The sequence below is a fragment of the Mercenaria mercenaria genome, chromosome 13 (assembly GCF_021730395.1).
Source record: "Mercenaria mercenaria strain notata chromosome 13, MADL_Memer_1, whole genome shotgun sequence".
In the NCBI taxonomy this organism is placed as follows: Eukaryota; Metazoa; Mollusca; class Bivalvia; order Venerida; family Veneridae; genus Mercenaria; species Mercenaria mercenaria.
This window is the reverse complement of record NC_069373.1, coordinates 52,324,496-52,350,864: the sequence shown is the minus strand read 5'-3', so window position 1 is coordinate 52,350,864 and position 26,369 is coordinate 52,324,496. Positions and strand designations below refer to the sequence as shown.

The 26,369-nt window shown below is 33.2% G+C and overlaps 1 protein-coding gene and 1 long non-coding RNA gene across 2 annotated transcripts in view; one reads left to right on the top strand and one right to left on the bottom strand.

Annotated features, from left to right (window-relative positions):
* Window positions 1–26,369, bottom strand: part of LOC123528532 (sodium- and chloride-dependent GABA transporter 2-like) — a 97,046-nt gene that overhangs the window by 21,408 nt on the left and 49,269 nt on the right. The window contains exons 2-3 of the mRNA XM_045308299.2: window positions 11,761–11,895; window positions 9,991–10,135 (exon numbers count right to left, since the gene is read on the bottom strand). Coding sequence (XP_045164234.2) covers window positions 9,991–10,135; window positions 11,761–11,895 — 280 coding nt within the window. The remainder of the gene's footprint in view (window positions 1–9,990; window positions 10,136–11,760; window positions 11,896–26,369) is intronic.
* On the top strand, window positions 18,273–22,581 carry LOC128547936 (uncharacterized). The gene is made up of 5 exons (XR_008366779.1): window positions 18,273–18,384; window positions 19,075–19,144; window positions 19,529–19,629; window positions 20,102–20,169; window positions 21,284–22,581. It is a non-coding gene; the product is annotated as an uncharacterized LOC128547936 (long non-coding RNA).

The window sequence follows — 26,369 nt, the reverse complement described above, 5'->3', positions numbered from 1 at the left end:
TGTGTCTGAAAAATCGGCTTTTCTGAAACATATCGCGAATTGGCAACTGGCTCTCCTGGTGTATTTTAGGACTGTTGAATGCATTTAAAAGAATAAATACTAACATAAAACAACAACAAAACAAAAGTTAGAATGAATTTTTTATCATGTTCTACCAAAACAATGACTGACAGTAAAATGTTGAATAACCAACTGCCTACCAGTAGGCAGTTGGTTATTCGCACGCGAATTGGCATCTGGCTCTCCTGAGTGTTTCCAAGACTAATCTATACGTTGTTAGTGTCGGATATTGATATGAAAGAACAAAATATATGTAAAATTGAAATATTTTATGCATATGTGTCTGAAAAATCGGCTTTTCTGAAACATATCGCGAATTGGCAACTGGCTCTCCTGATGCATTTTGAGACTGTTGAATGCATTGAAAGGAATAAATATTAACATTAAAGAACGAAACAAGGTCTAGATTGATATTTTTATCATTTTCGACCAAAACTATGACTGTCTGTAAAATGTCGAATAACCAACTGCCTACCAGTAGGCAGTTGGTTATTCGCACGCGAATTGGCAACTGGCTCTCCTGAGTGCTTCCAAGACGGAACTATACGTTGAAAGTGTCGGATATTGATATGAAAGGACAAAATATATGTAAAATTGATTTATTTTAGTCATATGTGCCTGAAAAATTGGCTTTTCTGAAACATATTGCGAATTGGCAACTGGCTCTCCTGGTGCATTTTGAGACTGTTGAATGCATTTTAAAGAATAAATACTAACATAAAACAATAACAAAACAAGGGTTAGAATAAATTTTTTATCATGTTCTATCAAAACACTGACTGTATGTAAAATGCCGAATAACCAACTGCCTACCAGTAGGCAGTTGGTTATTCGCACGCGAATTGGCAACTGGCTCTCCTTAGTGTTTCCAAGACTGATCTTTATGTTGAAAGCGTCAGATATTGATATTAAAAACCATATAAAATGTCATATTGAATGATTTTATCCATTTGTGACTGAAAAAAAAGCTTTTCTGAAACATATCGCGAATTGGCAACTGGCTCTCAAGGTACTTTTTGAGACTGCTGAATGCATTTTAAGAAATGAAGATTAATTTTAAAGAACAAAACATGTATTAGAATGATTGTTTTATTATCATTATGTTTTAAAAGGTAATCAGACTTGCTTATACATTTTGAATAACCAACTGGCAACTAGTAAGTAGTTGGTTATTCGAATGTTCAACTACCAACTACCAACTGCCTACCAACTTTACTGTCATGTTGAACGCGCGTGTATATTAAGGATATATTAAGGGCTTTGTGCAAAAAGAAGCTAGATCTAGTAGTATTTCATATTTTCATTTTTTTCTCTATCAAAATGTGCAGATTAAAGTTAGGAATGTTGTAAATTTCTCTCAATGGGCTATGGTTTTCTGCAATTAAATATTTAGATGGATAAATAATGCTGATACATCTACAAGTAAGTATTTTAACGTCATGGTGGAAATAACGTTATTAGCGTTTCTAGCTGTGGCGTCACTGATGACATACGTCATTTACATGCGAAATAGTGTATAACGCTAGAAAAAAACGTGTTTTTGCTATAAAATAATAATAATAATAATAATAAAAACAACAACAACAACAAAAGAAAAAAACAATCCGCAATGGAAAAACTTTCTATTATTTACGTGGTCATATTGACGGAAGAGTTATCTCTATCACAACAAAATTTGTAAAGTTTACCGTTCGCGAATACTGAGTGTTTTTCGAAGGTCTGATATCTTGTAAGTGTTACTTTTTTTAAAGAAGCTAAATATATTTTACTAAAATTTATGTGTTCTTTGAACGACAGCACATTGAAGTATGGAGATATGAAAACTATCTTGACAATTTCTTTATTGAATATTAATATGAGACGAGAGTCTATCCGGAAGATATAGTCCCTGCAGATTCGTAACACGATTAGATCTACAGTTTGGCAGTAAGAGGTATTTTGGAAGAGTAAACTATATTTCAACATTTTGAAGGTAACTTAGTCAAAAATGAAATATGTTTTAAGTTATAATATACTTTACTTATCATGTGCCGCTTTCAGATTAACATTAATTAGAAAATATATGCGTGGGTCTCCATAGTTTGATAGCTATAGCGATGTGTCATGCATAATCAAATCTAATGAAACATACACACTGTAGAAGTTTTATAAACTACACTGCTTAAAATCTCAAACTTTTACGAATGCATCGAAGCAATCAACTTTTCATTCGATTTATCATCGATTTCAGTGGAACGGTTGAAAATTCAAATTCTATATATTCTTTCAGCGTAATACAGATTTACATAATTTTAATAGATATTCATTTGAGTGAATTATTAATCTTTATATACTTGAATGTTACGGATGTTGGCGAAATAAACAGATGATCTTACATAAGTGAGTTTTTTTACTGAATTCATTCAGCTAGTTAATTAAACATAACAAAACGCAAGGCTCATGACGAGCATTTTATCTTTAAATGAATATGGCAAGTGTTTCTTCCTCGTTCTTATAATTAACAAAATGTTATTAGAAATCATAACGTTTTAGCAAACTAGTCCAAAGTTTTCATAAATTTCAGCCACGAAGACCCCCAGTCATGTCTTCGTGGCTTTAATCCGTTTAGTTTAGGAAAAAACAGTACTACATGTGTTCTATGGACAATTCACTTTTTATAAAATTCTGTGACGTTATTACTGATACAGTCTTAGTTATAAAATGGTACAAATATTTCAATTTTGATTTGATCCTCCTTCTTGCATTCCAATACTTTAAGCCTTTTTTATACAATTACACGTTAAAATGCGCTTAAATGAAACTGCGTTTATCCCAGTAAAGTTGCATGTTGTACAAGAATTCAGAAAAAGTTCCGGCACAGAAAATGCCTGGTTATTACTACTTTTGGGTAAGGTAGTTCTGGTCAACAACTTTTCAGATTGGCACATTTCCAAGATAAATAGTATATAGCTAATTTATTTGGAGACCTAGCTTGGGATAGTGTTTGAGGCACTAGATTCAATGTCAAGATCACTATTGCTAAAAACATTTTTTTAATGTGTCATCTCAATGAATTTATATGAGTGAAACCTTGCCTAAAGGTAGCTTCAAGAAAAACCAAGGCTCGAATTGTGTTTGCAGCCAGAAGTTTCAATACTAAATATGCTGTACTTGAAAAATTCCAGTGTATGCAGCGATCTTAGGCGCTGATCTAGAGTACATTTTCACATTTACGAATTTTGAAGATTTGTGGTTAAAATCTTACTTTACTTTGTTTTGTCAGTTTTGATGGCATCAGTTTTGATGGCATTAGGGTAAATGCTGCCAAGGTCAAAATATTATACATGTACTAAAAATAGAAGAAAAAATGATTCAGTAATTGGATCGTCGAGCAGAACAGATGGTTTCCAGTTTATAGCTAATGTACATAAATTGTCACCAAACAATGTATATAGCAAACTGCTGTAGTCAATGTCAAGGTCGCCAATATTGAGAATAGAACAGAACAGAAGATAATTCAATCAAGTAGGTTATTCAATCAAGTTGACTTAAACACAGTATAATATAATCATGGTGTGATATAAACACTGAAATAGTAATATTTAAAGCAGAAAAAATATCAGCTAAATAACTCGTAATAAGACTGAAATATCACCACGAAGCTTACTAGGATAGAAAGGCTTAGACTGTAATTGGGGCCGCTCAAGGTAGTTAATAGAAATAGATGAAAAACAGTATTCGGCCAACAACTAAAGCTTAGAGGGACATATTATCCACCAAACATGATATATAACCTGCATATATAAAGGCCAAATTTGTGACTTTTTTGCGACGCCATTGTTTATTGAAATTGATTGTTTCGAATTTTATGTTTTGAGAAATCCTCCCCCCCCCCCCCCCCCCCCCCCGTCGGAATTTGACCAAAGTACAGAGTACGTCTACATTTACATTTACATCTCCGATTCCGTTGTAAAGATCTGTTAGCATACACAAGTAGGCAATGTTTAGCGAGCGATAGACACGGCTAAAGTGAACGGATTTTAATGGGTGTGGTATCAATGTAAAGCTGGCATGTTTATCTACCCAATAATCTTAATTTCCTCGTGATTTTCGCATTATTAAGCGAGATAACGTTCTAGATGCATTCATATTTGAACAATCCTCGTAAATAATAGAAAATTTCTTTGTAATATATTACTCGTGTTTATTGGTAAGATGCAATGGACAGAATCGAAATTGAAAACCTGGATATTAATGTGAATAAATAATATAAATAGGAGCCTCATAGTTTAAATAGATTATTTGAAGTAACAATCCATCGTAAATGATACAAGCACATGCTACAAATAGTTTGAAGAGTTGAATTTTATTGAAAACGTGCAAATACATTGACTAAAATTAACAGAGATGATTTTAATTGAACGTTGTTGATTTCTCTGCACTGTATATTTTCAATTACATTAAGGAAATAAAAGTGATCCATATTACAAACAAGAAATGGTGATACATTAGTTATTCCCCTCCAGTAAATAAATACCAAATTAATTTAAGTCCTTGATACAATGGAGATCGTACGAATTTAGACTTTTTTCAGTACGAACATCATTGTAATAGGAAATTTCCATCAAATTTCCAAAGGATCTTCGTATTTTTTATTTGCAATTTTTGGTATCATGTGACAATTATGTTATTTTTTCATTTAACACCTCCGCCAAGTGATATATTTGTCCGAATACGTTGATGTCTGAAGGTCAAAAGTCAGTGAGTTACACCATAGGCATCTTATATGCTTCAGTAGACATCTTATATGCTTCAGTAACTTTTATGACCCGGTCTAATTAGGTGATCCCTCGAAATCACAAACAAGTCCAATGTTATGGTCTTGATCACCAATGTGGCCCATGTTTTATCATATCATCTACCTAATAATAACGTGATAATATCCCGTATATTAACAAAAACAGCAACTTCAGTGACAAAGTGCCGCGTCTCCTTACCTATTATAAATATCATTCAAGTTGGACAAAAATACATACTAGAGCTATTGAAAGAAAAAGATAAGAATAAAAGAAAATATGACATTTTCTAATGTAAGGAACAAGTTTTATGTTTGTTTTCTGAGTGGATATACTCTTGAAAGTACCTTCGGGCGAACCAAAATTAAGAAGAAAAGGCAGAACCTCAGGTAAGACATAATCAGTAACAATCTATTTTTAATCAAGACATTCTTTGTGATAAACTGTGATCAAAATCTTTTGTATTGTGGCAATAAAATTCGTTACATAATGATTATTTCATGTAGGTTCACCTATTTGTTGAGCGGTCTTTTTGCCACACGCAAAGAGCGCATGCGCATTAAATTCAAAACATCCTGGAGGGCAAGCAACGGCGTTGTAAATTCATCAGAACGAATTGCACCATCCCCAGCTTTTATTATATTTGACTGGCTTATCATAGTAGGTTGTCCCCCTTGAACATTATCCGATAATCAATATTGGTTTCCCTATTGACATTACTTTGAGCAATAGATTATATAGGAAATTTATTTTTAATGATTAATTTCAAATATGTCTTTTGGTTTGTGAATATTTTACCAGATATGACAGTAAACTTCAATTTCTTCTCTTCAATTTAATGTGAAATTATTTATTCTAACTGAACATCTACTTGCTTCCCATTTTGTTTTAAAAGTATCACCGTCGCTTATATTGAACATATAGTGAAAAACAGTAAACTTTTCAATTTCTTTTACTTTAGAGGCAAATAAATCATATTTTCCAAAGCATGACAATTTATTATCACATATGACATGTAGGTATTCTTGACTTTATAAACAATACAATAATATAATTTTAAGTGTAATAGGGTAAAGGCTTCTTGTTTCCATTTTACTTCAAAGTGTACCAAGAAATAAAAAAACTTGTGGATTTCTTAAAGTTCTGATGTAACTTAAACCGTGTATACCAACAACTGACGTACGATTCAATATAGTCTTTTAGAATAATAAAGTTCATAATTGTCTAATTAGTAAAAAAGAAAATATAGAAAAAAATGAAAAGAACAGAATAGAACAGAGCTTTGATTTTTCACCAGACTGTTTATGAGAACAATACGAATCAACATAAATTACATAATTTCCGACTCAAAGCTAAATATCTTTGGAATATTGAAACATTCGACGACAGGGGAAAAACTACTTCAAAGAATAATTTTCTAATGAAACAGTTCAAAAGGATTTAAAAGGATAGTGTAATTTGCAAGTTAGGCGCTCATTGAAAGCTGGTGAGAGTGGGGAGAGAATGTGTAAATTTATTTAAACAAAAGACACAGCATGGTTTCCACGATGTGCAAAGAAAGAGTGAAATTAAGGCATCGCCTACAGGGGTAGCCATTTGACTCAAAATTTTACATGCAAATTTTCATAAAAATAAAAGATGACTAAGTGGTAACTATAAAGTCAAAAAATTTGTCATAATTATGTTTTAAATAATATTATCTATGTGAACATATGCAAGTAGAAGGATGTGCATTTCACTACCTGTATTATGCCTTTATTCGATATTTTTATGACAAAATTTTGCAATTTTATCTGCAGTCAAACTCAATATATATTCAATACATTTCAAAGATAATTACAGCCAATTGTAAAGCAGACCGTGAAGAATAAAGTCTTCAGAAATTATTTTGAAATTTTACCTGATTACTGAATTATACACAAAAATCCCAACACCATCAATTTATCCAATTTGTGTTATCTGTTCACACATAATTTACATGTATATAAACAGGTGATATTATAGGATTATGTATAGGTTTACCTGGCTACCTGTGGTCAGTAATGCATGTACAAACAACATTTTAAGGTATAGGTCCATGTTTCGGAGAAAAAAGTTCGAACGTCATCAAATCATAGAAAGAAAGCACTGTTTTACTTGAAACTTTAACAGCGTATAAAACATTTATATTATTCTACAAAACCATTGTCAATTTACTGATATATGTATTGAATTCCGGAAAGGGACTGCATGAAGGGGCCACACTTCTGGGCAGTTCAGCGCCTTTAAAAACTCACCATTTTTTAAAAGCTGTTACACGTCTTCGTTTTGATGCATTTGCAACATCGTGCGAGTGTTTAAACTTTACATAACTAGGTAAAACATCGTTTTTGACAATTGTTTACATTTATTTCTTTACAAATGGCATTCTTATTTAAAAGGGGGACAACTCATTAAGAATATTTTAAGTATCCAACTCTGTGGGACAGAACAGTAAAACATGTATTGGACAGATAAGTTGTGTGTCAAGATGCTGTTCATTCGTTAAAAAAATCTGTTGTTTTGTGATATACTGCTAAACCTTAAATTAAATTTACATGGGGTTGTCTTTTTGTGTCTAATGCAATAACCAGGAACAATTTCGACAAAAATCCGTAGGAGTTTGCAGTATACATATCGTACTATGAAATTAACTAAATTTTGTCTTTGTAATATTTTTATATTGGAGTTCTACTGCACATAAAATTTCAATATTTTGTGGTAAATTTTCGGTCTAAACGAGACTCAAATATTTTACAAGCGGCATATGTACTATAAATCATCATATGCTTCTTATGTTGATGATAATTTGACCAGCTGTTAAGGCTTTAGTGCAATTTTCAAGAGAAAAATACTCGGCCTGAAAATATGAACTGATACTGAGTTGTGACTGTGGCGACGCCTTAACAGACGCCCAATATCTGTCTATTTTATAAATGAAATCGAAGCTTGAAAAAAAATTGGCATGCTTTCCATGAGTTTGCACGGTAGGATTATCTCTTTAGTACGACCTACATTTTATGTCACGGTTTTGTTCGTGGAAAGCATGAAAAACAGCCACCTTTACAGCTAAAGACTTTAGTTTACACGATAAATTTGATTTCATAATATTGAATTGTATAGTATATACAAACACATATCTGAATGGCATATTTGATTTATGTATAATTAAGTAACTTAGACACTATAAATACGTAGACAGGGTGAATCAGAGCTAATTGTTTTAAAAAAATGAGTTAGGAGCTCTATGGTACACAGACACCAATGCTGATCAGAAAAAAATCAGAAACTTGATTCATAATTCAATAGATTCTTTCTTCCTTTCTTTGATTTCTATAGAAAACCTTGGATCAAGACCAGTTAATAAAACATGTGTGTGCGTAACATGTATGGTTTTTTAAGTTTGTTAAATTGCTCGGGTTTTTCTTTGCCATTGCCTGTCAAATACAGTATTGCTTAGTTTATTACTTTATTTTATCATGTTTTGAAAGGTAAACTTCTAAGCATGAAAGTTAAACAAAACTACCGTTATATGGACAAGAACAATAAGTCAAAATGGGAAAACATGTATCTTCACACAAGTTTCGTTTTTCTCAAGGAAAACTATTATATATACATGTGTTAGTGGGAAAGCTCGTTTATGAAATAATTTTCGGATTTCAATGTTTGGTGGGATTCAAAGTTTCAAAAGAAAAGAAATTTATTTAAATGTTTTCATTTTCTGTTAAATGACAACACGAATTTCGCAATATCATAAGCTAACATAATGTTTTTTTTACAGAAATGTTTTATATCTTTACATGAATAATACTTCTATATAAATCTATAAAACAACATGATTTATATCAAAAACTGACTACATGTTTTGTTGCTTTCTATGGAGTAACATGCGAGCCTTATTTCCGTGTATTACCTAAAGCAAAATATTAGATCAATGCAAAACCCATGACAAAGAATTATTGACTTAGGTCATGAATGACAGGACTTTAGCTAAGGTAAGAGAGGCAATCCAATTTGAAGGGAATTGCTTTAACACAGTCAATAATTAAGGGAGAGAATTCTTGCAAATTCTCGTTAAGGCTATATACCAATAAAAGAAATTGTTCTTTGTTTCATATAAAATTCAGCTACTTCAGCACAATTTTGTTACAGTTTCTAGATTTTCACTCCTTCGTAGACCTATTTTCCACAAGATATCCATACATTTGCTTCAAGAAAAACGAAAAGAAAAAGGGGTGTTGAATAGTATGCAGAAAAAATGCAAGTCAACTGAAGTCAGGTACCCTCATATTGCCATATTTCAGAAAGCGGTCCGCAGAATAAACACCCTACTTTCGTTTTCAAGTAAACAACTCGAAAACATGCGAGTATTAGCATGAAACGTGTCCTATTTTATATAAAATTCATTCAACGAGTGAAATAATGCCCATTTGGCCCCCGATTTACGCGCAAATGCGCGAAAAATGGAAAAATTAGGATCTATTTATTAGGGACTTCTTTCGACTACACCACGGAAGCACATTTTGGACCGAATTACTGCATTATAACCTATAAGAAATATCTATTTATTAAATTTTATAACATTTTCATCTCTATTTTCAAGAAAGATGTAATACCGAACATGTTAACAAGTCTCATTGTGAAAATTCGAATTTTTAGAGAAATATAGACATTTAAGTGAGGCCACCCCCTACCCATTTTCTAGGCTAAATTTAGGCTCTATGGTCGCTTCATTGTAAATTTTGGTAAAAGTTTCACCTGTATGCATTACTTTTCACTTTGATTCTTAAATATCATTCATTCCGTCATGAATATGAATCAAATGGATGCATTTTGTGCATTTTCACACATTCTAGAGACAAAATATTAGCCTTTTTTATGGTCAAAATTCATTTTTTTTCAAATTTAATGATTATTTTGCATTGAAAACATCATTTTATAACATATACAATCGACTTATGACTATTAAGACTAATTGTGAAGTGTTTCGAGAAAAGTCTTATTTCAGCTCTTATATTAAGGTAAAAGCTGACCATGAATAAACAGTGTATAGCCTTTTTTACTAAAACTATATAATAATGAATATTTCACAACACATTTGTTCTGAGACAACAGTATCAGCCGATTTTGTTCTTACCGGTCTGTATTCCACTCATTGTTACAGTGCGACCAAGGAAGTACTATAGTAAAAGACATGTAGAGATAATACAGTGCCCAAGCAAGAATTACAATGTAGTAGAGGTTGCCCTGGAATATCACGGCAATGGATGCTATTCCTATACCTGTAACAATAAAACACGTGAACATTTATTACACGCTGTCCTGTAATTTAAATTATATTTTTACCCTAAATATGAGGTAAGCAATGTTTTGACATTTTGTAATGCCGAACGTTGTGAAGATACGTCGCCTAACTTTTACGAAGCGCAACCTTCAAAATATGTCTTTTTTAATCTGTTATTGTGAATAGAACGAATAACTATGCTGTTCAGCATCACTGCGAAAAAGCCAATATGATTCAGTATTGCATCCTTCACTATAGTACTGCTGTTTGATTATATGACTTCTTTTTTCACGACGTCAACAAGAGAAATAAAGCAACACGTTATATTACTCATATGTACGCACGCCAACATGACGCAACGTCAAACTCTACAAACGGATTTTAACGATCGATTTATCATCATATAACAGGGGACAGTTACAGCTGACATTTACATTTGAAGACTTAGAAGTATTTCTTCGTAGTCATTATATTTTACATTATTTCAGACCGGGGTTTTCTGACGTAAGTAAACTATTCATAATCATGCAGGGGTTACGCATGTAAACCTACACAACATGAACGCGGCGTTTCCTTTCGTCTATTTTGTTTTATAGCGTCTTTTGTTTTAGAATGATTACACGAACGTACCAAAATAATTCTTTCATCAGCTTCCACAAAAAAAAAACAAAAAAAAAAAAAAAAAAAAAAAAAAAAAAAAAAAAACAAGCCAAAGAACAAATATACAATAGGAATAACCATATTTCAAAATTTGAGCCTGTTCAAAACAAAGCCCTGAAGCAATGCATATATGGATGTATAAAGAATATGCATTTACACTAAAATACATAGATGGAGTAAATAAAAAAGGTAAAGGACTGTTTGGCACCGAAAGTAGTAAACGGTTAGAGGCAGAAATATTGGTGAGTTGCACGCAAACCTTCATTCTTAATTACTGAAATTTCTGAACTTGTAGCATAATTTAAATTTATCCTGGTGAAACTCATACTGAGTAACGGTATCAAAAGCTCGATAGGTAAAACACAAAAGTGCTCACGTAAAAAAGTATAATAAGGGAAATCTAAAAAGAGCCACACGCATGTACTCGGTACCTTTAAAGACTAAAAAGAAACATAAGAAACATCATTAAAGGCCCGACGAAAAGGGTCAGCAGACAAACATTAAAGCAGCTCACTCTCGATGGACTTTTAGCAATAGCAGGTTCAAAATACTTTGGCTCAGTGTTCTCTAGTCCGTTCTGGTCACACCTCTGCAACAGAATTCCGCTTAAGCCAGTGCTACGTTGTGTTTTAATTTTATTGCCTCATGTGAACGAACTAATTAAAACCTAGTCTTCTGTTATATGCTTGGCTGTTCATGCATCGAAGATTTCGTTAACAAACTGCCTATCTATCTACACAGTGAAAGAGAAAATGTTGCATCTAACTATAATGATTTTTTTGTACGCGCTATTGACAACATGTGCGAACGCCAAAGTGCTCGGATATAGATTCTCTGAATTCGCTGAAAAATACCTTTGTTTCTACGAGAACAGGTATGTTTAAAATTACAAATTGTGCACTTTGTTCAGGAGCAAGAGAGACATCATGTCTTAATTATTTATAAAAGTTTTATCAGACCTACCTTTGAATGCAGGGGCAATCCTTGCCCATGCTTCTAGGCTTCCAATGTTCATATACTGTCCAATCGCCAGTTCCATCATAAACATAGGTATCCCAGATGTGAATAAACATATCATGTAGGGAATCAGAAATGCTCCTGAAAGCATAAATGGTAATTCCAAAGTTAATTCATGACATAGTGTTATTCCAGAGAGGTTTCCAAGAGGTTTACATAATATGCCAATCACAACCTAAGGTAGTGAACTCGGAATTATATTTGGAAATTACCGTGCGATTACATATGAGCCGCACTATAGGAAAACCAACATAGCGGCTTTGCGACCAGCATGGATCCAGACCAGCCTGCGCATGCGCGTGGCATTAACCTGAACTCAAAATACGCACACTTACAAGTAAGTAACACCTCCAGTTTTTGGATCGATTGTCTCACAATCGATTCAAAGTTAGCAATGCAGAAATTTCCTTACTGCAAACCGAACAAAATAGTGCCGAAAGTAGTTCCATGCCACAGATGTAGTCAACCATTAAAATATAATTATTCTGACACGACTGTATTTTCAGCTATCGAACGTCAAAAAATACAATTTTAAACGTATTTTCAACTATTTTAATATATATTTCTGTTGTGTTTATTTACTGACTGCTGTAACATATTAATGCGCGAAAACTAGATCACCAGACAAACCTACGACGCCATATATAAATTTGTTCACAGCTGAACACGCACACAGTAATCCTTAAGACGTTATTTAAAGATTTATTACCATGCGCGTAGCGTGGCATACTCAGTTACTCGGCCGAGTAACATGTAAAAAAGGCTAAAACCTCCGTAGAAGCAATGTAAAACTGATCAGGAGTGGGTATGGGGGTAGGGACAATGTCATAGCATATGAGTATGTTGTTGTCTTGGTCCTTGACTAAAAGTTTTGTGACGGCAGATTGCTGTTGCTCTTTTATCAAAATTTCGATCAAAATTTATAAATTTTTTCTTGCTCCACTCCTAATGGCAATTGTCCATCACAAGTAAAATTTGGAAGGATAAGCAACCGTGTCTGTAACAACTATCAATTCCCAAGCATTATTTCCTAAACAAGTTATCTTTCCCATAATCAAAGAGAATCAACGAGAGCAAAAAGAACAGATTCATAAATTAACATTTAGGCTTTGTTATCCTCATTGCCATAGTATAACACTCAATTTCAGTCATATAAACTATCAATTCATTAATTTCTACTTGGAACACATATACCGTTATGAATATATATTTCCGGGTCATTATACTGCAAAGCACCAGGGGCGTAGTTGGCATTTTATAAATTGCAGGCCCGATGCGCCGAAGAAGCGACTTGTTAGTGGGGTATGTGGTATCCTCCCCATGAACATTTTGAAAAACTAGCGTGTCTGTTGTGCATTCTGAGCCATTCTGTCGGAATAAACCCAATCCTAAGCGGAGGAGTTTAATTCAATAAAAACACACAAAAAACGATCAAAGTTCATTTTGTGACTAAGTTATCATAACTACGTATAACTGACCCAACATCAGTATTATCAGTTCCATATCAGTCACACTGTAAGTGATATAGGTTTTCTATTTCTTTTATTAGCATTCAGCAAAACAAAATAAACAGAATTTGTTTGTTTTGAGTGGATATGGAATATATCACATTGACAGTTGATGCAATTAAATATTTTCATTAGCAGGTAGCGCGAGTTATTGTATCAGTTCTCGATGTGATATTCCATATCCATTCACAACAAACAAATTCTGTTTATTTTTTGCTGAATACTTATAAAAGAAATAGCAAACCTATATCACTCACAGTGTGACTGATAAAAAATATGTTCCTGTATTTTGTTGATGGATAAAATGATGCGAATAATTAGATCACTCGTGCTACGCACTCCTGATTTAATTACTAAGCATCCGAAGTTCTGATTATATTTATTCACCGATAAAATGTAGTAAATCATTATTTATTAAACAGATGCACATTTCAATAATTATTCAACTGGAAAATAAGCTGTATACGCACTTCAAGATATGCATTTTGTACTATGAAACAGATTTTACAGCAGTCTAGGCTTTTTTAATCAAAAGCAATACTTTCAAACTTTAATAAACTTGAAACAGTTTTTGTTTTCAATAAGCATTAGATTCACAGATTATTGAGAGGCACCGAGGTGTAGGGGTAGAATTAAATCAGGGTTTTTACTCCATCATAATAGGGGCCGCTGTTAAGCCCCTTCCCCTCAGTAAATTTCTTTTAAATCATGCAGTTTTCCACAAAAATTGACTTTACATCAGGTTTTTATTCCCCTTTGCTCATATACCTAGCTACCCCCCCCCCCCCCACACACACACACACAAACAGGCCTGGGCCCCTACCCCTCTTGGTAAAAAGAAAACAACCTGTAAATACCGTCGGACTCCTAACCCGGAGGTCGCGGGTTCGAATCCCGTCCGCGTAGTTTGATCATGACATTCGCAACCCCTTCCTTCGGCGTAAGTACTGTCTATTTGCCAACATTAATAAAGTTGCGGGGCGATAATTGGCGGGGCGGTGGTATACGAGAGAGAAAATAATTAAGACTACTGGTATCTGTTTTATTTTTTAATCATGGAAATATCTATTATATGTTCAATATTGGTCAGGCGCGTATCCGGGCATACGCCTATACGCCTGTGCGTACAATTCAAATTCGACACAAACTGTCAGTGAGAACAAAACGAACATATAAAGGAACACAGTGGGAACCGCACAGGAACGGCCGGTGGCAACACCTTCGAACGGTACATCTATGTGTATTTTTCTTCTTTTTAAATTACACATTGCTTACAAAGCTGGGCATACTGATAGTGCTTCATTTATGTATATCATACTTATCTTCTTTGCAGTTTGCAGTTCACATGATCAGTGGCATCTGGATTATTGTGATCTATAGCGTAAAAGTGAACAAACCTTATGTAGGGAGTACGGACATATCATTTGATGTCGAACATATATTGTGAATCATTTTAAGTTTCGTATATTTTAAATGAATTCGTAATGTCATATGATCTTAATTACATATGTGTATATTGTGCATCCGTTTAGTTGAAGTTTTCTATACATGTAGAAGACATTTCGCATAGATATTTGTCACAAGAACCAAAAATTTTGTCTGCCTAAGTGAAAACTTAAGTAGAAACAAACGAAAAATGAAAATAAAGCAAGTGTTTTAATGCCACGGAAAACAATTAGGTAGGTTAACCCTAAACAGTTTCAGAGGTTTAGTATAAAATCATCAACTGTAATTTTTACAAGTACGTGTTTATGTCTCAAAAGAACTATCCAGTTTTTAACAATGTTTAATGTTGGGAGGAAGACCCCGGATGTCTCCTTCGGACATAAACTTTAGGCTTGAACTGATACCTGGATAAAGCCATAAATTGTTCAGAAAGCCAACCTCGTGCGAGGTTTCGAACATACAAAGATACAAGCGGATACAAGCTAAAGACTATGTCTCTGGGGTATACTAGATCTGAGTTTCATATTTGAAAATATGAACAGTTACTACATATAGTTTATGTAAACATAAAGTAACAGGTTTATCTGTATTAACAGTACTATATGCCCTAGGTTTAAAATAAGACGCAATGCATGTATAGCTAAACACAGTATAAATATTTGCTGCTATTACAAAAAGTTTAGCAAATGATTTATATTTAATTGACACTAAATCTCTGCATACCGGTACATGTATATTAACTGGATGTTTGTATGTTTTAGATTTAGACCACCACTTCAGGCGAAACGTTTTGCCGCAAACCCCTAGTTGCGATACTCAGTCAAAAGCGAGATTCTGTTGTGCATGCAAGTTTTTACGACAACAAACCGGGCGCTCGTTTTCTACAAACATACCTACATATCACTTTGCCCATTGAACCTCGGTATACTCAATTTGTAAAGTGCGAGGTATCAAAAACTTACCAAAATGCTGATGCAGACGCAATGCATTAATGCATTGACGAAGATTTCAAATACGATAAAAACAAAAAAACCTAGTATAACATTAATGTGTTAGGTAACGTTCCATTCATTGCCTACATGTAATCTTGACGTTGTGGAGGATATTAAATGAATAATAAATAAATAAATAAATGAATAAATAATCATAGTGACAGCTTTGCACACGGTTCGAATATTCGATTTTTTTTCACGTGTGTAGCAGTCAGATGCAGTTACCCAAACTGCCATAGTGTTAGGCCCCTTTGGCGTGAGCTTGTCTTGGCAGTTGTACAATAAAATATATATTAATAGAATGACACAGTGTTTCAGTGACACAACTATTTTGAAACATAACCATATATCTACTGTTACTATTGATGTCTAATGTACGAAAACAGGGAGTATATTGTGTAGAACTATGATTCTTCAACGTTCTAAGTCTCAGCCGTGCTAGAGCGATACACAATTTCATGGTCAAGTTAATTAGGACCCTTAATTGTAAATAAAGTATACGAAAAATGGTTGTATTCCTCAAAATATCCTGGGCTGCTCGAGTTGCAGGTTTTGCTTTTAGACAATATCACGATCCCTGCCATTAAGCATGAGCGGTGTGCTAAACTTTAATTTTAAATGATTACCGCCGTAATATGTAGTACAAATGTGACAAACAAAATAGATTAACGCTGGAATATAGCAAGAGAACGCATCTCTTGCCTAAAACATTCACTAAATCTCAATTTTCTTGGAGATGGAGACCCCCTTCCCTCACCTGCATCATACTCGCAGCATCGCTGCTTCGTTCGTAACTATGCTGCTCATATCTAGCGTACAGTTCAAAATCATCCAGGTAAGGGAGCTCCCGTTAGTGACTGATTCATTACCTCCTACAGCCTAACCCCCTTACCCTTCGATTTTTATTGCATATTTGGCATTTTTATTTTTTCACTTTCTCGGATAATCTGCAGGCCCGGGCCTGCAGTGCCTTATAGAAGCTACGCCACTGAGCACCTACTCAACCTTACATCACTCCGTCGAGGGAGGGGGTAGTATAAAGAAACCAAATTTCAATTCAAGTCGCCTCAGATTTCTTATGCCCTTACACTCATCTCCCAAATTTTATTGCAGAAAAAATACATCAATCAAAATTATTTAAAGCACGAAATAAGTATACATCCTATAGCTTAATACGTTTGAAATACGTAAATACCTCGATTTCTTTAAAATAAAAAAGTGGAAAACCACAGGTCGCCCAACACGACATAAACGAAAATGTTGCAGGTTCGGTTTGATTGACGGTCGTAAAAGTGCAAGCCCTCTAGCCCCAAGTTGAGCAGAACTAAACATTTACACATATTATAAGTACCAGAAAGTAATTTAGAAACCTAGGATATACATATGTGCATAACCATAGGACGGCCAGCACATATTCGTGCAACCTCGTCAGGTATATGTATGTTTTTGACAACACAGAAAATGACGTCACTCGACCTTCAGATATTTTCCGGAAGTAAATAAAATGAAAGTAGAAATGCTAAGCCGCATTTTGATTCGTAGATAGTCAGGGGTCACGCGCAGGGGTCACCCCGTCTAAATGTATGCGCGTGGCTGCAGACCTAGACATTTCAGAAATATTTTCAAAATTAAGTTTCGTGTAATAAATGTTGTTTCTACGGAAGCGTGAAAGGGCCATCAGACGTTAATAGGAAAGGATATTGCCTTTTGTTTGAATAATCTATCTATCTATCTATCTGTGTAATAAATACTCAAAACCAGCAACTAATATCGTCTGGACAATTCCTTTATTATTGTTTCGTGATATAGATTTTATATTTCAGCCTAAACACCTGTCACAAGATTTTTATCTTTGTATCATAACCTACTTGATGGCAATAATGCAGTGATACATTTCACGGAAATTGTAAGGTTTTGAAAGGAAGACGATTGTAATATCAAAAACACGCAACAGATGGCAAACAATAACTTGGTCTAGAAATCAATATAATGCTTACAATATTTTCCTGTAACTGCAATATTTAAAAGAGAATTTACCGTAAATATAGTTGGTGAAAGAAATAAGAATCTGTTGAAATAGCTTCATCATTTTGTCTGTTTTGAAATTGTGCATAAGTCAAAGTTTGTCCTCAGCAGTCTGATCAGTTCATAGGCATTTCAGAGTATTTACTGCAAGGTAATTTGCATATATTCTGTTGTAACACGTATGAACACATGTGTACTTTATTTAAGAATTGAATACTATTTTATGTGCGTTTATACGGGTATAAAGCACATTGGGACTTTCTGCAAATTCATGAATCGCGTAAGCGATTCTTAATTGGCCTTCCAATGTGGTTCATACCCATATGAACGCACAAAAAAAATAGCATTCAATTCTTATATTTACATTTTACGATAGCTTGCTACAAAAATAACTGATTTGCTTTCTAGGAGTATCAGAAAATCAAAATAAATGTCAAGATATAGGCATTTAACTAGAGCATTTTATTTTCAAGGGAAATAATTGTGGTCTGACTGTATTATTTTGAAAATCACAGTTGAGATTTTTTTATGTGTGCACCGGTACAGTTTTGCGGGGAAGCGAAAGTTGTCATGGAATTTTATCTTCTTCTAAAAACAAGGTAAGTTGACAGTTTTTGTTGAAATATATATCTGATAGCTGACACATAGGAGAATGTTTTGGTTTATATCCATCTTACAGGTTTTTTTGAAAATGAAGAGAAACAGGGGGAATTCTGTAAATTTCTTCCTATATGCAAATGAGCTGAAAATGTATTGAAATGACTAGATCAGAAGTTTATGCCTTTCCAGTAAGTTTTTCCCTACCTTTGACGATAGTTATTAAAAAGTATAGATATCAACCTCTTTGCTGATATTAGTACCTAAAATTTTCAGCCTGTGAATAGCTGTGGAAATTTGGGACTTCCTTTTTTTGAAGATATAAATAGATCTAAGCTATATTTAGACTAAAGTTTTTTTCAGTGTAACAGCATGTAGAGAACACTTACATACAGTCAAATATTCTTGATATTGCAGTGAAATATAATGCATTTTTCAAGTGCTTGCTGTTTCTTATGTTGTGCATACTTGATATAGGTCATTGTCAATGTCAACTATCATTATACTGACATTTGAAGTTGTTGTTTTTTTCTAAATTACCTCCCTTATATATGCATTTTTCTTCATTCATTTTATTGATAATTACTTCCCTTTATGTTTAGCAAAAATTCTCAGATTGCATTTAATTAACTCCCTTTATTTAACATGAAAAATTCTCTTGTGTAATGATTACTTGTATATTTTACTTACAGTGTCTGATACATGTAGTTGCAGTCTGTCTTTGGAAGCTGTAGAAACAACAAGAAAGAGGCTGACATAGTGGTATAGTTTGTTATATATGAAGTTTATTGATGGCATTCATGTCATGATGATATCATTAAAGTACAACATACATTGATTTTCTGACAGTCATGTGTTATAACATTTGAACTGAGACTGTTTTATAATCAGGTTCATGATACTTTTTTAATATACATTGTATACAATAGTTGCATTTTTTTCAATATTAATTGCAGCTTTATAAATTGGAACACTTCAGGTTCATGTTTGATATAGTTTATTAATGATTATAATTTTAATCATACAATGAGTTATGAGATATTTTATTAATTTTAATATATTTAAAATGTAAAAAGTCTGTATTAAATGCATAGGTCATCTTTTGTACAAAAATAAAGGAAAAAAATGTATAATTTTCATTTTCAGTTTTGGTAGGGAAAAGTTTGAGTATGTACATGTACAGTTGTTTGACCTGTCTTACCCTGTGGCAGTCCAAGAAGATGTTACCATTATGAAAAATGCAGGAGGTATTATGCTTTTGTATGTTAAACAAAGGTCTCAAAGCATTTATATGCTGTATGGCTATATTCTTGCTCCTGAAATAACTGTACAAGACAGCTATAAGACTGACATTCCTGACAAGATGTGAACCTTCTGGACTTTATGTCAGCCTGGCATAAACATTTCTTTCCTGTAGCTTTGTGTATCCCTCAATTTACTAAGTACATATCTCCATTAAAAATAATGATAATAGATATGGTTTAGTAATAAATGTGTGATAGCTTTGTAATGTCAACATTTCAAAAATAGAATGAACATGTACTTTGATAATAAATATTGAAATACAAATTTCAGTATATTGTATCAGTCAGCAAAAACATGAAGTACATTTGTATCTTTGTATTAAGATAATTAAAACAATTATATTCAAATGCTTTGACACTGATTTTATGTTGATTTCCTAGAATGTGTGTGAATTAATGTTTTACAATATTTCAGAACTTGAAGACAATGGTTAGTGCAGAAGGGACATAAAAGTTATGACAAAAGTAACAGATATAAATAAGGTAAACTATTGTGATAAAAAGACATGGCCAGTGCTGCACATCACAAAGGCAATATTTGAATTTAATTTTTTGTCACTTATGAGTTCTGTAAAGCTGATTTTGCAATATATATAAAATGATTAGGATTAATTTTTTTTACTGTGATCTTTTTTTCACATCATTTTGTCAAGACTGACAATTTGTTCATTGGAATAAGATAGTTAAAGGCGGCATTGTGTCACATAAAAATATGCCTGCATAGTTGCCTAACATTAAATGTCAAATTGTAAACAAGGAAATTCTAAATTTGGAAAATCCTTTGTTGTTTTTCTTCATTTAGCTCAGTTGAAGGAGATGAAGTTTGAAGCAATTTTCACAGTACAACCTCTCCAGAATAGCTCACTCTGAAGCAAAAACCTCTCTATAACAACATCATGAGAATTTCCCTAAGCTGAAATATAACTATCAAATTTACTTCTCCAGAACAACAACCTCAAAATAACTAAAATATTTGTATATCCCACAGGGTATTGCTCTACAGAGGTTGCATTGTACTTATAATATCTATGATTTCAAATGCTTTAAGAAAAACAACACTTTCAACAAGGAACATATATTACTCATAAGGTGAAGTTTTGGCAGTTCTCAAGTTCATTGTTTTTGCATGCTATATAAAAACACTTTAGGTAGTTTATCATTATTACATCATATACTAATCAGAGGTTGTAGGTTGTTGTTGGAGCTTTTAGGTGAGATCATAGGTGAACATCATCAGATTTATCTGTTTATTTTTTTCACCATTTTATTTAATATGTACATTGAATGTTATAAAATATGCAATCTTTTCAGACAGTCCTATTAAATAACTTGTCATTTAGTGGATCTAAGTATATGTAAAATTTAAATAAAGCAGCAAGCCAAGTAGCAACACAATCTTGCTGCTTAAAACAGGTAATTCCTTAGACAAGTTGAAATTAGACAAAATGTCAATTTGTAGATTTACCTGACTTGCTGCTTGATAATATATTTCTAAGATTAGAATATCTGCAAATGTCTAAAATGATGTTATAATTGTTTTAAAAACTATCATGTTTTATTCTCTTTATGTAATAAAGTTTTACATTTGTATTTCCAGAAGTGCTACAAGTGTGTTGTCATGTGAAATGGAATTTACCCCAACTGTGCTGCAAGATGTATATTCAAGTGCAAGACAGCCATGCACCAGCTGTAAACTGAGATGGACCCATATAATAAATATGTTGACTTTTCTATGTATTATCATCTGTACAGAATGTGTTCATGACAAGACTGTATACATATATTGTTAAATCATTTTTTATTTCCATTATTGCATGCATGTAAGAAGCAAGCATTTAACAATTGCATTCATAGAAGTGTTAAAATGTGATCAATCTAATTTAAAGAAACACATTTAATTGGACTTTTAAGTTTCATAGTATTTGTGGTGGAGACTGACCCAGTCATTCAGCAACTTATACTGTCTGTGTGTCATTTCTTGTATGTTATAGTTTTCTTAATAATACATTAAATGTCAAAGTTATGGTAAGATGAACTCATTCATCACTTGTAGATTAATGTTAAAGCAGTTCAACATTTTACCATAAGTTAACTAATATTCTATTTAACCAGAGTTGTCACATATTTTCATATAAATATTTGTATAATACAGTCTAATCTAATCTACATAATGATGTTCCACAATTTTTTAGTTATATTTTATGTTGATACTTTATGTTGTTTTCGTGTCTCAACATATAATTACTAACATCAAAGAAACTTAAGTATTTTACAATTTGGTTGGTATAAATGGTTGTTTTGTTTATATATATTTTTTTTCCATCCAGGAGAATAAAGAAATATACATTTCAAAATATCTCATCATTCCAGATAAGTACACTACATAATCAAGATAAAAGAAATAAGAATAAAATATGTTGGTGGAATTTTATTTTCAAAAATTTGATATACAGTCTTTGTAGTATTTACTTCTTTAGATATGTTGGACTGAAATGGGAATAACAACATACTTTAAATTTTTGTAGTCATAAGTTAATATGGGAATTATTAACTTAACTTAAAAAGATTTTATCTCACTGTTATGCCATCTGAGCTTTAATATTTTTCAACATTGTCATTGGCAACAAGGCTCAAAATTATTTGTTGTGTATACCTTGCATTCATGTGTGATAAATGCTTTTATGGTATTCTTTAATATAATTTATGCTTTTCATCTTACCATGGATTAAAAAAATATAAATTTATTTGTCTGAAAATTAAGGTAAAAATACTGACTGATTAAATTGCAATATAAGAAATCTTATTTGAGATAAAGGGAGGTAATTCCATAAAAAAAATATGTAGAATGTAGATGATAAATGTAATGAAGGGAGGTAATAAAATATTGTGAAGTTATTAGTCTTCATTTCTTTGATGAGCTAATTAATTGTTTTACATTTTGGTTTATTAACTACAAGTATGACCTAACATGTGTACCTGTCCTGAAGGAAAATAAAAAAAGGTTGTTTGATGTCCTTGTACTGTTAAGTTGTTCCTGTGTTTGTTTACATTCCATGTCTGAATGAAATGAAGAAACAGACTTTAATGAGGGTATCCCGGGAAAATACCTAAGTTTATTTTTATATCAGCAAATTTGATGAGATAGTCATTCAGGAGTTGTCTATCCTATTTCCAAAAATGCTATGGGGGCTAAATTTTTTGGAGTAAATATCTCTTTTAAAAAATAACACACAGCATTTTAATATTGTATATATATTATCTGATGCACTTAGCAATATATATTTGGAGTCAAAATGTTAAAAATTCCGGTTTTAAATTTTTTAGTTACAATGTCTACAAGATATTGATCTTTCCACCATCCTATAACAGAACAGTCAAAAACGCCCGCCCACGTTCAACTATAATTCGCCTTCCGATAAAAATACAGTTCCTGGTTTTTGTTTGAAAATTTTTAACTCCAGTGAAAATTCATACAGTCGTGTTCTGTGATCTGTGGCACCAGAAAAAATAGTTAAAGCTATAATTAAATGTTCTTTTTCAAAGTTTTGGCGTCCAATCTTGAAATAATTTTTGGAACGTGACCATTCTGTTCATGTTTTTGGTGAAGGACGTCTGATTACGCGCGCATTCTCGCGGAAAGGGTCGTCATTGATATTGTTACTCTAATGTTGTTTTTATGAAAATTAACGCGTTTGTCTTTCCATATAAGATGTAGGCCTATAGTGAATGCAAATTTTGTATACAACAAATAAGTTTGGAAAAAGAACTCATGTTGTTAATTTGTGAATAACAAATTTCGTACTGCCTAGTCCAAGTCCTTCCAAAATGTAAGCCCCACTCCTCTCCCCGACCCCGATTTGTAACGTTTATCAACTTATATAGACCTTTCTTTACATTCCGAACCGTTTGTGAATATTTTGTTCTAAACTAAAGGAGCATAGTTTTGGTTAGAAAAGTCACCAAAAATTTGCTCTAAAATTTCCACGGGGAGGCTCCCCGGACCACGCCGGGGGAGGGGATCCAATAACATCTAAATGGATCACGCTACGCCTCTGATTACTACAGATTACAGCTAGCCTATAAGAGTTGCAATTTTTTGTAGCGATTTTGATGGTAACATCGATAAGATTTTATTGCACTGAAAAAAAAGCTGTCCGAGAAAGGAAGAAAAATTGTTGAATCAGATAAACTTAGGTAGGCCCAAAGAATTGTAAAATACAACTCAGTGGATAGGCCTAACGATTTTGGTGGTATGTAACAATTTCTGGACGAATAGTCACCAATAAATATGTAAGAATGTATACATATGAATGCCTGACTTAATGGAAATATTCTGTCTTCTTTTCTTAGGGCCGAGCATCGGTAACTAAAAAATTCGGTTACTAACTACAGAGATGGTGAAGTTTTTGTTGACCTTAATGCATTTCCGTGAGATCTCCCTATTTTTTTTTTTTTTTGTTTTTTTGTTAGATTCTGTTTAATCAGTGTTGTGTGTTACACTTTTAAAGTTAGAGTTAATTAAATATTTAGCAAACAGCTGTAGTTCGATTAGTCTTTAAAAAGTTACCTCCCTTTGTTTCTTTTACGTCCTTTGCATGTCAGAAATTCCCTCTAACAAAAAGAGGTAAACATCTCATTCTAACCATTCAGATCATCAGGCAAATCATAACTTTATTGTACATCAGATATGCTGATTAAGTCTGTAATACTCTAGTTTAGTGAAAGTATTTATCTGTTTATGCAAAATCAGGCGTAATTTCGCCCCAGTCAGTTCGTCCTCAATTTTAATGTAAGGTACTCGGTATACGATAAGTAACATGTACATATTATGTACTGTATTGCAAGTGTATAAAGTAATTGGTGATACTTGTTATGATTAGTTGCTATGTCACAGAGTGAGAAAAATGTGCAGCCATACCGGGACTCAACCTGGGGGTTTTGGAATACCGTTCTGTTGCTTTACCGACCAAGCTACCCGGCTGCCTACACTTATTCTCCCCGTTTTAATATTCAAGTCAAATACTGTGACTTACTCCCCCGCTCTGAATTCATCCTCGAATTTCTAATGGGAAAGACAATAAGGTGAATAGAAGATCGAGGTTTATTTGTTCATGGCCCTACGTTGGGCGCCAAATGTCACGGGTGAGAAAGATGTGCAGCCAGACGGATACTCAAACCCGGGGTCTCTGAATGCCGTTCCGATGCTCTGCCGACCAAGGTACCAGGCCGTCTTCACATTTCCTCCCCATTTAATTTTCAAGTCCTATACCATGACAGTTATTGCGATTTTTGTAATGTTCTATTTATAATTATAAATGTAGCTCTGACCTAGGTTCAAGGCATAGGTATGAAACTTTAACAGCGATTATGTATTTACTCAATCAAGTAGAAAAACAAATTCAACAAGTCATGAGCACAATCTATGCCTTATACTAAAGAAAACGTTAGTTATTTTCATTCATCGGTGCCGAAACATATAAGATAAAGAAAAGCTTCTGATTATGGTGTACAAATTCACTCCAGGAGAACTACGTTCCAACGTAAGTCAAGTCTCATCGATATCATGTGACATACCTCAACGATGAAGCTACGGTGTCGCTCAGAATGACCTTGTTGATTCATTTATTATGTGCAATAAAGCATTGAATCTACGTTTTCATAACTGAAAAGATGAGTTTAATGCGTGTAAGCAATATTAGCTATTTGCAGAATTTTGGAAGATAAAACGAACTAGCTACAAATAAACTTATGTAAGCTACATAAATGTTGCAAGGCCGCAACGATAACGGACAATACGCGACAACGTCTCACATACAGTGTTGCAAAGTCTTAACATCATAATTACCATTTGAACTTGTAAAATATTCGTATGTACATTTTATCTTTTCGTTGAGAACATTTCATAGACACTTTCGTAAATGACTGGATGACGTCTGAGTAAGGTACAACAATTTAATCAGTATGAAAAATGTATTTGAGCCGCGCAATGAGAAAACCAACAAAGTGCCTCTGCGACCAGCATGGATTCAGATCAGCCTGCACATCCACACAGTCTGGTCAGGATCGATGCTGTTCGCTGTCAAAGCCTATTGCAATTAGAGAAATCGTTAGCGAACAACATGGATCCTCATCCAGACTGTCTGGATCCATACTGGTCGCAAACCTACTATGTTGGTTTTCACATTGTGCGGCTCAGTTGTCGTTATCATTTTACACATTATAGTCTTACGCAGGCTGGTGTAAAAGTATTTGAAATGGATGCATACAATTATATACAATTTCAGCATGAAAATTAAAACGTAAGGTTAATGTTCTACAATAGAAACAAGAATCTTCAGGTGTTCGCTATAGAAATATTTCCACTTAATTTAAATACCATGGAATGTTGTAAGCATTGTCGGTGACTTCTACGCAATAGTGGTGTTCAGCAGAAACATTACTCATACACTCAGTTTTAAAAAAGTGCATACATGTTATGCATTTCAATGTTTACATTTTACGTTAAAAGTGGGTAGAGAACATGTAAGGTTTTAATACTCGGAAGAACATTACAATTTTGTTATATATACATTACGGCATTTCATTCTTTCTCGTCCTTTTTAACACGCGCATTTCTTGAAATTTTTTCCTCATTTATCAATTAAATTCACGAAACTTGTGTTTTACTACGTAACGCCATACTT